Source organism: Oncorhynchus tshawytscha, linkage group LG21 (assembly GCF_018296145.1).
Source record: "Oncorhynchus tshawytscha isolate Ot180627B linkage group LG21, Otsh_v2.0, whole genome shotgun sequence".
In the NCBI taxonomy this organism is placed as follows: Eukaryota; Metazoa; Chordata; class Actinopteri; order Salmoniformes; family Salmonidae; genus Oncorhynchus; species Oncorhynchus tshawytscha.
This window is the reverse complement of record NC_056449.1, coordinates 13,490,803-13,502,840: the sequence shown is the minus strand read 5'-3', so window position 1 is coordinate 13,502,840 and position 12,038 is coordinate 13,490,803. Positions and strand designations below refer to the sequence as shown.

Here is a 12,038-nt window from a genome sequence, read left to right as displayed (position 1 = left end):
TTTGCCTCTCATTAGGTTAGGCCTTTATAACTGCCCACATGGTGTAAACATTTCCAAACGGACTTAAAGGCCCAGTGCAGTCAAGAACATGATTTCCTGAGTTTTATGTATATTTAAACACTTTGAGGTTGGAATAAGACTGTGAAATTGTGGACATTATGATAATGCCTTTTTAGTGTAAGAGCTGTTTGAAAATGTCAGCCTGTTTAGGTAGGATGGAGTTTTGGCTTGCTGGTGACATCACCAGGCAGTAAATTAGTCAATAGACCAATAAGAAAGACCGTTCCAAACCTGGGCTGTAATCATAAAATCCCCCATCCCCCAAAAATAAGCTTTTTGGTTTTAGTTGAAGGTTAGGCAGGCATATGGTTAGCCGTGTGTTTAAGTTTAGGGTTAGGATTCAAATGAAATTTGAATTAAGGAGAGACATTTTAGAAATAAGCTGTGGCTGTAGTAACTAGTGACGAGTGCACAGAGAGAAATAGCTTTGTCAAGAAAACTTAGCGTTTTGTGTCAGCCAGGCTAGATAAATGTATGTCTGCCCTGAAACTTACCGTTGATCATCATGAAGGAACATAGTGTGAGTGATATTAATATTGTAAATCTAATGTCTCCCACCATTTGATCATAGTTGCTTCTTCATTTTCCAACAGGCTGTTTATCACACAAATGCATTTGCCATCATTATTATGACTTTGACATCTCTCATTCTCAATAGCTCTTGAAACTTCTCTCTTCATTGGTTAATCGACCTACCTTTTGAGCTAACATAAATCTAGATAATGTAGCCTTTCAATATATTGGGATGCTTCGGCTATGGAAGGAGAATTCGTCAGGAAAATTATTGATTTCATGGACAAATAGTCCCACCACCACTTCAAGAAAAACCCAGAAACGCTCTTCATTTGTGTAATCACAAAGACACACTAAATGTTAAGCATTGAAACCCCTTTCCCGTCAATGCTGATAGAGCAAGTGAGAATGTGAAAGTTATGGGAAATGCTGATAGAGCAAGTGATGGGAAATGATAGAGCAAAGAATGTAGAAATGCTGATGGGAAATGCTGATAGAGCAAGTGAGAATGTGAAAGTTATGGGAAATGCTGATAGAGCAAGTGAGAATGTGAAAGTTATGGGAAATGCTGATAGAGCAAGTGAGAATGTGAGAATGTATGAAAGTTATGGGAAATGCTGATAGAGCAAGTGAGAATGATAGAAAGTTATGGGAAATGCTGATAGAGCAAGTGAGAATGTGAAAGTTATGGGAAATGCTGATAGAGTGAGAATGTGAAAGAGAATGTGAAAGTTATGGGAAATGCTGATAGAGCAAGTGAGAATGTGAAAGTTATGGGAAATGCTGATAGAGCAAAGTGAGAATGTGAAAGTTATGGGAAATGCTGATAGAGCAAGTGAGAATGTGAAAGTTATGGGAAATGCTGATAGAGCAAGTGAGAATGTGAAAGTTATGGGAAATGCTGATAGAGCAAGTGAGAATGTGAAGTGAGAATTATATGGGAAATGCTGATAGAGCAAGTGAGAATGTGGGAAATGCTGATAGAGCAAGTGAGAATGGGAAATGCTGATAGAGCAAGTGAGAATGTGAAAGTTATGGGAAATGCTGATAGAGCAAGTGAGAATGTGAAAGTTATGGGAAATGCTGATAGAGCAAGTGAGAATGTGAAAGTTATGGGAAATGCTGATAGAGCAAGTGAGAATGTGAAAGTTATGGGAAATGCTGATAGAGCAGTTAGTGAGAATGTGAAAAAGTTATGGGAAATGCTGATAGAGCAAGTGAGAATGTGAAAGTTATGGGAAATGCTGATAGAGCAAGTGAGAATGTGAAAGTTATGGGAAATGCTGATAGAGCAAGTGAGAATGAAAGTTATGAAATGCTGATTGAGAATGGGAAATGCTGATAGAGCAAGTGAGAATGTGAAAGTTATGGGAAATGCTGATAGAGCAAGTGAGAATGTGAAAGTTATGGGAAATGCTGATAGAGCAAGTGAGAATGTGAAAGTTATGGGAAATGCTGATAGAGCAAGTGAGAATGTGAGAATGTGAGAAAGTTATGGGAAATGCTGATAGAGCAAGTGAGAATGTGAAAGTTATGGGAAATGCTGATAGAGCAAGTGAGAATGTGAAAGTTATGGGAAATGCTGATAGAGCAAGTGAGAATGTGAAAGTTATGGGAAATGCTGATAGAGCAAGTGAGAATGTGAAAGTTATGGGAAATGCTGATAGAGCAAGTGAGAATGTGAAAGTTATGGGAAATGCTGATAGAGCAAGTGAGAATGTGAAAGTTATGGGAAATGCTGATAGAGCAAGTGAGAATGTGAAAGTTATGGGAAATGCTGATAGAGCAAGTGAGAATGTGAAAGTTATGGGAAATGCTGATAGAGCAAGTGAGAATGTGAAAGTTATGGGAAATGCTGATAGAGCAAGTGAGAATGTGAAAGTTATGGGAAATGCTGATAGAGCAAGTGAGAATGTGAAAGTTATGGGAAATGCTGATAGAGCAAGTGAGAATGAGAAAGTTATGGGAAATGCTGTGAGAATGTGAAAGTTATGGGAAATGCTGATAGAGCAAGTGAGAATGTGAAAGTTATGGGAAATGCTGATAGAGCAAGTGAGAATGTAGTTATGGGAAATGCTGATAGAGCAAGTGAGAATGTGAAAGTTATGGGAAATGCTGATAGAGCAAGTGAGAATGTGAAAGAATGCTGATTATGGGAAATGCTGATAGAGCAAGTGAGAATGTGAAAGTTATGGGAAATGCTGATAGAGCAAGTGAGAATGTGAAAGTTATGGGAAATGCTGATAGAGCAAGTGAGAATGTTATGGGAAATGCTGATAGAGCAAGTGAGGGAAATGCTGATAGAGCAAGTGAGAATGTGAAAGTTATGGGAAATGCTGATAGAGCAAGTGAGAATGTGAAAGTTATGGGAAATGCTGATAGAGCAAGTGAGAATGTGAAAGTTATGGGAAATGCTGATAGAGCAAGTGAGAATGTGAAAGTTATGGGAAATGCTGATAGAGCAAGTGAGAATGTGAAAGTTATGGGAAATGCTGATAGAGCAAGTGAGAATGTGAAAGTTATGGGAAATGCTGATAGAGCAAGTGAGAATGTGAAAGTTATGGGAAATGCTGATAGAGCAAGTGAGAATGTGAAAGTTATGGGAAATGCTGATAGAGCAAGTGAGAATGTGAAAGTTATGGGAAATGCTGATAGAGCAAGTGAGAATGTGAAAGTTATGGGAAATGCTGATAGAGCAAGTGAGAATGTGAAATGCTGATTATGAAAGGGAAATGCTGATAGAGCAAGTGAGAATGTGAAAGTTATGGGAAATGCTGATAGAGCAATGAGAATGATAGAGCAAGTGAGAATGTGAAAGTTATGAAATGCTGATTATGGGAAATGCTGATAGAGCAAGTGAGAATGTGAAAGTTATGGGAAATGCTGATAGAGCAAGTGAGAATGTGAAAGTTATGGGAAATGCTGATAGAGCAAGTGAGAATGTGAAAGTTATGGGAAATGCTGATAGAGCAAGTGAGAATGTGAAAGTTATGGGAAATGCTGATAGAGCAAGTGAGAATGTGAAAGTTATGGGAAATGCTGATAGAGCAAGTGAGAATGTGAAAGTTATGGGAAATGCTGATAGAGCAAGTGAGAATGTGAAAGTTATGGGAAATGCTGATAGAGCAAGTGAGAATGTGAAAGTTATGGGAAATGCTGATAGAGCAAGTGAGAATGTGAAAGTTATGGGAAATGCTGATAGAGCAAGTGAGAATGTGAAAGTTATGGGAAATGCTGATAGAGCAAGTGAGAATGTGAAAGTTATGGGAAATGCTGATAGAGCAAGTGAGAATGTGAAAGTGAGAATGTGAAAGTTGGAAATGCTGATAGAGCAAGTGAGAATGTGAAAGTTATGGGAAATGCTGATAGAGCAAGTGAGAATGTGAAAGTTATGGGAAATGCTGATAGAGCAAGTGAGAATGTGAAAGTTATGGGAAATGCTGATAGAGCAAGTGAGAATGTGAAAGTTATGGGAAATGCTGATAGAGCAAGTGAGAATGTGAAAGTTATGGGAAATGCTGATAGAGCAAGTGAGAATGTGAAAGTTATGGGAAATGCTGATAGAGCAAGTGAGAATGTGAAAGATGGGAAATGCTGATTGAGAATGTGGGAAATGCTGATAGAGCAAGTGAGAATGTGAAAGTTATGGGAAATGCTGATAGAGCAAGTGAGAATGTTATGGGAAATGTTATAGAGCAAGTGAAATGCTGATAGAGCAAGTGAGAATGTGAAAGTTATGGGAAATGCTGATAGAGCAAGTGAGAATGTGAAAGTTATGGGAAATGCTGATAGAGCAAGTGAGAATGTGAAAGTTATGGGAAATGCTGATAGAGCAAGTGAGAATGTGAGTTATGGGAAATGCTGATAGAGCAAGTGAGAATGTGAAAGTTATGGGAAATGCTGATAGAGCAAGTGAGAATGTGAAAGTTATGGGAAATGCTGATAGAGCAAGTGAGAATGTGAAAGTTATGGGAAATGCTGATAGAGCAAGTGAGAATGTGAAAGTTATGGGAAATGCTGATAGAGCAAGTGAGAATGTGAAAGTTATGGGAAATGCTGATAGAGCAAGTGAGAATGTGAAAATTACGGGAAATGCTGATAGAGCAAGTGAGAATGTGAAAGTTACGGGAAATGCTGATTGAGCAAGTGAGAATGTGAAAGTTACGGGAAATGCTGATAGAGCAAGTGAGAATGTGAAAGTTATGGGAAATGCTGATAGAGCAAGTGAGAATGTGAAAGTTATGGGAAATGCTGATAGAGCAAGTGAGAATGTGAAAGTTATGGGAAATGCTGATAGAGCAAGTGAGAATGTGAAAGTTACGGGAAATGCTGATAGAGCAAGTGAGAATGTGAAAGTTATGGGAAATGCTGATAGAGCAAGTGAGAATGTGAAAGTTACGGGAAATGCTGATAGAGCAAGTGAGAATGTGAAAGTTATGGGAAATGCTGATAGAGCAAGTGAGAATGTGAAAGTTACGGGAAATGCTGATAGAGCAAGTGAGAATGTGAAAGTTAGCAAGTGGAAATGCTGATAGAGCAAGTGAGAATGTGAAAGTTACGGGAAATGCTGATAGAGCAAGTGAGAATGTGAAAGTTATGGGAAATGCTGATAGAGCAAGTGAGAATGTGAAAGTTATGGGAAATGCTGATAGAGCAAGTGAGAATGTGAAAGTTATGGGAAATGCTGATAGAGCAAGTGAGAATGTGAAAGTTATGGGAAATGCTGATAGAGCAAGTGAGAATGTGAAAGTTATGGGAAATGCTGATAGAGCAAGTGAGAATGTGAAAGTTATGGGAAATGCTGATAGAGCAAGTGAGAATGTGAAAGTTATGGGAAATGCTGATAGAGCAAGTGAGAATGTGAAAGTTATGGGAAATGCTGATAGAGCAAGTGAGAATGTGAAAGTTATGGGAAATGCTGATAGAGCAAGTGAGAATGTGAAAGTTATGGGAAATGCTGATAGAGCAAGTGAGAATGTGAAAGTTATGGGAAATGCTGATAGAGCAAGTGAGAATGTGAAAGTTATGGGAAATGCTGATAGAGCAAGTGAGAATGTGAAAGTTATGGGAAATGCTGATAGAGCAAGTGAGAATGTGAAAGTTATGGGAAATGCTGATAGAGCAAGTGAGAATGTGAAAGTTATGGGAAATGCTGATAGAGCAAGTGAGAATGTGAAAGTTATGGGAAATGCTGATAGAGCAAGTGAGAATGTGAAAGTTACGGGAAATGCTGATAGAGCAAGTGAGAATGTGAAAGTTAGAAATGCTGATAGAGCAAGTGAGAATGTGAAAGTTATGGGAAATGCTGATAGAGCAAGTGAGAATGTGAAAGTTAGCGGGAAATGCTGATAGAGCAAGTGAGAATGTGAAAGTTATGGGAAATGCTGATAGAGCAAGTGAGAATGTGAAAGTTATGGGAAATGCTGATAGAGCAAGTGAGAATGTGAAAGTTATGGGAAATGCTGATAGAGCAAGTGAGAATGTGAAAGTTATGGGAAATGCACAAGTGAGAATGTGAGAATGATAGAGCAAGTGAGAATGTGAAAGTTACGGGAAATGCTGATAGAGCAAGTGAGAATGTGAAAGTTACGGGAAATGCTGATAGAGCAAGTGAGAATGTGAAAGTTATGGGAAATGCTGATAGAGCAAGTGAGAATGTGAAAGTTATGGGAAATGCTGATAGAGCAAGTGAGAATGTGAAAGTTACGGGAAATGCTGATAGTGAGAATGTGAAAGTTACGGGAAATGCTGATTGAGCAAGTGAGAATGTGAAAATTACGGGAAATGCTGATAGAGCAAGTGAGAATGTGAAAGTTACGGGAAATGCTGATTGAGCAAGTGAGAATGTGAAAGTTACGGGAAATGCTGATTGAGCAAGTGAGAATGTGAAAGTTACGGGAAATGCTGATAGAGCAAGTGAGAATGTGAAAGTTACGGGAAATGCTGCTGCAGTAACTTGTAAAATTAGCATAAAGGTCAGACATCTTCAAAAGAAATCAAGAGCAAGACATTTTGTAAAGAAAAGAAAAAGATAAGTAGCCTTGCTTCAGAGTGAAATATGGATTCTAAGTCTGCTTTTGGTAAGGCAGCTGGTTTATGTGGCCCTGTTGATAAGAGTCTATACTGTGCATGTTGGTGTTTTAGATCAATGTGTCCTCTTATGTCTGATCTTGGAGATAGACCCTCTACACTAGAGTCTAATTCAGGGATGGAACTCCTGGACGTGGTCTACGCAAAACTAGACAAATTAACCTGATGTGAATTGCGATGCAAATGGTCTTCTCATGCCACACAGTCAGTTCCTCTTTGTTCTCGACTTACAAGAAAATGCCGGTGCTAGTTATGGGGAACTATTTTTACTTCCCTGCGCTAACCACATCCGTGAGGTCTCCAAATTATTCTTTAGAACTAAAACCAAGCTGACATGTACCATTAACTCACCAGTTGTCAGACATCATGGGAGCCATTCTATTTCTACTGATTGTGGGTCGGTCAATTTTCTGCTTTTTATTTGACCAACACATCCACAAGTCTGTTTAAAATATTTAACATATGCATGTGTGCAGTTCAACTTTTCTTTGTCTTCATTTAGCGCTACTCAAGGACCAAGGAGCAAGAGTTACTAGATGTGCGAATGGCTTTACTCAACCGAATTCCAATCCAGAGTTTCTGAATTGTATTGGTAATGATGGAGAATATGGTTATAATTTCCTGCAATGTATTTTGCTTTAGGAATGTGCTTTGATCAGTAATGTTGACCTCTGATAATCTCCACCATTAAACAGACCCTGTTTAGGAACATTCAACACTATGTACTGTTTAGTAGTGGGATGTTTTTTCTGAAGATAATCTAGTCTTTCTAAATTCACCTCTCATCTCCCTCATGTAGATATAAACGAGTGCTTAAATGAGAAGAACATCTGTAAAAGCTATTCAACATGCATCAACACCGTTGGATGCGACTACTATCAATGCTATTTTGGGTTCAGATCGCTTGGCTTTGAATCATGTGGTGGTCAATATAATCTTATTGAAAGTGTGACTGTGTTAACGTGTGAGGGATTATCACCCTCTCTTTGTAAACATACCATCTTTAATCATCTTTCCATCTCCACTACTTTTCCCTTTACCACTCTCTTTCTCTATCAGACATAGATGAGTGTGTTGAGAACCAACATTTTTGTGGGGAACGGGGAATCTGTGTCAATCAGCTGGGCAGCTACCTGTGCAAGTGTCCCACAGGATTCAGTAACTACGGCAACAGACAAACTCAGTGTACAGGTGAGAGACACATTTCCTCTTGGGTGCTGTTGTATTGGGTTTTGTCTAAATACTCTAAGGTGGCTACCTTTTGTCTGTCTTCCATGTACTGGCTGACTGTACTGAAGCACCATAAAAGTCTATGTCAGGTTTTATACTGTACATAGTGTACATACAATGGTTTTTGAGGTAATATGTCTCCATGTTTTTACATTAGAGCTTAATTGTGACCAGTATGAAACACAGGCTGGACAGGTAAGGCTTTACTTTAGAATTATTACATTATTAATTGGGAAAAGGGTATTTTTCCATGATCTTGAAATGTTGTATGCATTTACCCACTAATGCACATGCCCCCCCTCCTCCCTCCCTCCCAGACTCTACCAGGCTTTGATAGTTTCTTGTCTCTGTTGAAAAACAACTGTTTGGTGTTGAGCAACTCTACGTTGCCTGGACCGACAAGACTGCTGCCAACTGGAGATGTGTTTTTGACAGTAAGTCACCACACAGAAACACACATGCAAACACAAGAGGTCGGCCGATGAATCGGTATCAGTATTGGCGTTGAAAAATCATAATCGGTCGACCTCTAACACACACGTACAAAACCCTTGTCTCTCTCTAGTTACTGGTTAATACCACTGATGTTGTTCAACTGGGCCTCCAGTCCAATGGTCACCATAGTAGCAGTGAAGTGACTAAGTTACTGAGGACGATTGAAATCTCATTCAGACTGATCGCTCCACTGCTGACAGAGAACGTGACCAGGATAGAGACCAACCACACCGGTAACATAAACACACTGAGCACACGCTGACCACATATTTACCATTTACTGACTACCTCGCAGGTACCTTTATTGAACACGATGGGAGACAGAGAGCTGGTTTCAAGCGCAGGGTGCAGCAGGTGTTTATTTGTAAGGGACCACAGGAGGCGGCAGACAGTTGGGTCCAGTGGCAGGCAGAAGGTCTTACACAAAAAATCAAAAAAGGCAACAGTACAGGCAGGGAAAAGACTAGTAACGTCCGGGAGATCAGGCAATAGGTTGATAAGAGGAAATCCCATAGGCTAAAGTACAGGCAGGGAATAGACAAAAGGCATCGTTAGTTTTTGCCTGCCTCACTATCATACACAGGAGGATAGGATTAAATTACACATGCAAAAACAGAGCTCCTAATAGAAGTGTATCACAAAACAAACACCTCACAATGATGAGGTGCAAAGAACTGAACTAAATTGTGAGTGATAATGACATACAGGTGTGTGAACAGGTGATCAGAATTCAGGTGATTGGGATCTGGAGATTGAGCTGTGTTCAGGGGATCTATGTGATTGAGAGTGTGAGCTGGAAAGTGAGCTGCATTCAGGGGATTTTCGTGTTTGGGAGTGTGAGTTGGAAGCAGACGTTACAGTACCACAGGAAGACCACTATCTGAGCACCATACTGACAATAAACAGAGCACTAACAAGCACATTACATTGTGTCAACTTAAAATATAATTAATGCAATACTGTGTTCTTTCAGTAATGGTGATTTCTGCTCTGTGTTGATTTTGTCAATAAAAACAGAGGTTGAGATTATGGTGAGGAGAGACAAGACTCCACCTAAAGGACCAGTCAGCCTAACCAATGAGAACACTCAACTTGACACCACCTGGGAGACGGTGGTTGGAGATTACCAGAATTACCTAGGTAGCCACAGTCCTACAGTACCATTCATCTGCTCAAAATATTACTAAAGACATACATTGATGGATTCACTTGGGATATTGTGAGTTGTACATGTTCTTGTATTAGGCCTTATGTTTTCTTGTATTGTTTTTTTGTGTGCAGGGTTTGCGTATGTCGTTCTGCTCAACTATAGGAATCTGGATAGTCTGAAGGACAACACTTCTCATCAGAGCCAGCAGCTCATGTCCAGTGCTGCGACAGTTTCCGTTAGCAACTCCAACACAACATACCTGCCCCAACAGGTTAATCTCACCTTCCATCACCTGCAGGTAACACTTGTCTCTACTTAATAGTTTCTGACTGTCAGTAAAACATGTTTTTCATTGATATATTTTCCATGAAGTCACATTCTTTCCTCAATTTACTGAGTCTAAATGGAATTGACCCCAACCCATATACACTGTGTCCTAGTCCAGTGATGTTGACCCCACCTGTGTTTATTGGTCGGATGAGAATGGACCGGGGGTGTGGTCTGGGCGGGGTTGCACCTTAGTGATTTCGAACTCCACGCACACTGTGTGCTCCTGCAACCATCTCAGCACATTCGCTCTGCTGAAGGGAATCCATCAGGGACAGGTAAAGAGAACACTAACCTGTTTTCCATCTCACCTTTTTATGCGAGTAAAGTACATGTAATTTAAAAAATGTCATGACAGGCCTGATGGAAACAGAAAATGTTTCGGAAAACTTTCTAATTGTCAAGAAACCAAAATAAGCTAGACAAGGTGGGATCTTTTTGTGTCTGTAAAAATATTTATGCAAGACATGTCTGTGGAAACGCTTTTAAGGCCAAATATTGATATAATAACCATGATATGGAAGTAAACTTGGAGTCGCACTATGCCGTGTGTGGTCTTCCCACTATGACTTGTCGGGAAAGCATGCAGTTTATTAGGCAACAGATTAAATATGTTTATGTTGAACTTCACAGGGTGGTGAATGTGCATGATGATGAGTTTGATGCTGCTTTCAAATAGCGCTGTGGGCTTAAGCGCTCGTGACAATACCGGAGTGGGCACATTTGCTATAAAGTTCAAAAAATAATTGTGAGAAAACCCTCAGTAGAGTCGAAAATGCCATGTAAACCCATTTAACTTGCATTTTTTTCGGTACATGGACATTTTACCGCAAAGGGTATTTTTATCTGCACTATGTCATCAAGTACAGCCTTTTATCCGCAACAAGTCAATGTGATGGAAACACCTCTCTGGTGGGAAAATGCACATATTGTTTTAATGCTGATTTTAGAGTATTCCCATGTAAATCTGTTGCCAAATGGATGGAAACTTACTGTAGCTAGTGTAGCACATCTGAAGAGGGAGAAAATATATTCCCAGATATCTGTGTCAGAGACTATCTTTGGCTCATCTTCAAATGTTCATGTTTTAAACTACTAAATGTAATTGTTTGATTCATTTGTGACATTATTTAGGGGAGTTTGATACTTGTTGAGTGCTTAAGTTAAGTGCTGTTGTTTGATATGTTCATACTGTCTAGATGGTGTGTGTCTGATGCTTGTTATTCCTCTTCGGCAGGGAAGCGGGCAGCTGTCGTTGGTGATGTGGGTGGGTGTTTTTGTGGCACTGACCTGTGTGTTCCTGTCCCTGATCACCACCCTGTGGTGTCGCTTTGTCAGCCGCAAACGCCGTGGAGGACACCGGCAGCAACAGGATGTACAGCTACATAGAAAATAAGACATGGATTTGAACTATTTGTGTTCTAAGAAAAGCTTTACTTGGAATTAATTTGTAACATTGTCTCTTGGCTTGCAAGGACATCCACATGCCAGCAATTAAAAAAAAAGTATTATAAAATGTATAAAAAAAAAACTAAAATATAAGAACACAACTTTATATTAATAGATATACAATATCTCATGTATAGAACTCTTAGTTCTAGACTGTAGCATATGAGCTCTTAACTATATGTCAAAATACATACGTCATTTTAGGCTCACGAGTTTTACTTATAATTTGTGGCATGAATCTTCCTAGAATAGTGGTATATCCACCCAACGCTGCATTTGTCAAGTATCAAGCCACTTTGTTGTTGTTGTAACTATTTTCTGAGAGCTAATTAAGTGAAAATAATATTTGGCCCTGTCATTCAATCATCTTGCAATATTTTGCTCCAATCTGATTCAAATATCTAAATACAATTGGTCCCTTTCTTCAGCAATAAAGCTATACCATACTGAAAGTACAATGTATTTTACCATTGCTCTACCAAAACATATATTTTTTTGCCTGCCCACATGTTGTAAAGACTTCCAAACACCCAAACTGACTTAAACCAGAAAGTGCCCTAACAAGAGCCAATGAAATACAACAACCCTCCAGACAAAGTGGGCTGTGATTGTTCATTGTGCCTTCCTGCTAGCCACCGCTGGTTGATGGCCTTAGGGCTGGCACGCAGTTTGCGCAGACGCAGTTGTTGCAGCCTCCGCTGCAGGGCTTTGGGAGCTTGCCTCC

General features: G+C 39.6%; 1 protein-coding gene across 3 annotated transcripts; it reads left to right on the top strand.

Annotated features, from left to right (window-relative positions):
- Positions 1 to 6,917: 6,917 nt before the first annotated feature.
- On the top strand, positions 6,918 to 11,766 carry LOC121840369 (adhesion G protein-coupled receptor E5-like). 3 transcript variants are annotated; one of them, XM_042303111.1, is made up of 10 exons: positions 6,918 to 7,060; positions 7,166 to 7,255; positions 7,723 to 7,854; positions 8,051 to 8,088; positions 8,211 to 8,327; positions 8,459 to 8,621; positions 9,406 to 9,528; positions 9,670 to 9,809; positions 9,979 to 10,143; positions 11,103 to 11,766. In XM_042303111.1, the coding sequence occupies exons 1-10, from the start codon at positions 7,030 to 7,032 to the stop codon at positions 11,259 to 11,261; spliced, it is 1,158 nt and encodes a 385-aa protein (XP_042159045.1). In that variant the 5' UTR covers positions 6,918 to 7,029; the 3' UTR covers positions 11,262 to 11,766. The 3 variants fall into 3 exon arrangements, with proteins under 3 accessions (XP_042159045.1, XP_042159046.1, XP_042159044.1); XM_042303110.1 differs by having other exon boundaries at positions 6,930 to 7,060; positions 9,670 to 9,836; XM_042303112.1 differs by lacking the exon at positions 9,979 to 10,143 and having other exon boundaries at positions 6,921 to 7,060.
- The last annotated feature ends 272 nt before the right edge of the window (positions 11,767 to 12,038 follow it).

Coding starts and splice junctions, on each gene's coding strand:
- LOC121840369 (XM_042303110.1), top strand. CDS start 7,030: ATGGGAGCCATTCTATTTCTACTGATTGTGG. Junction 7,061..7,165: donor TCTATTTCTACTGATTGTGG/GTCGGTCAATTT, acceptor GTCTTCATTTAG/CGCTACTCAAGGACCAAGGA. Junction 9,529..9,669: donor AGATTACCAGAATTACCTAG/GTAGCCACAGTC, acceptor TTTTGTGTGCAG/GGTTTGCGTATGTCGTTCTG.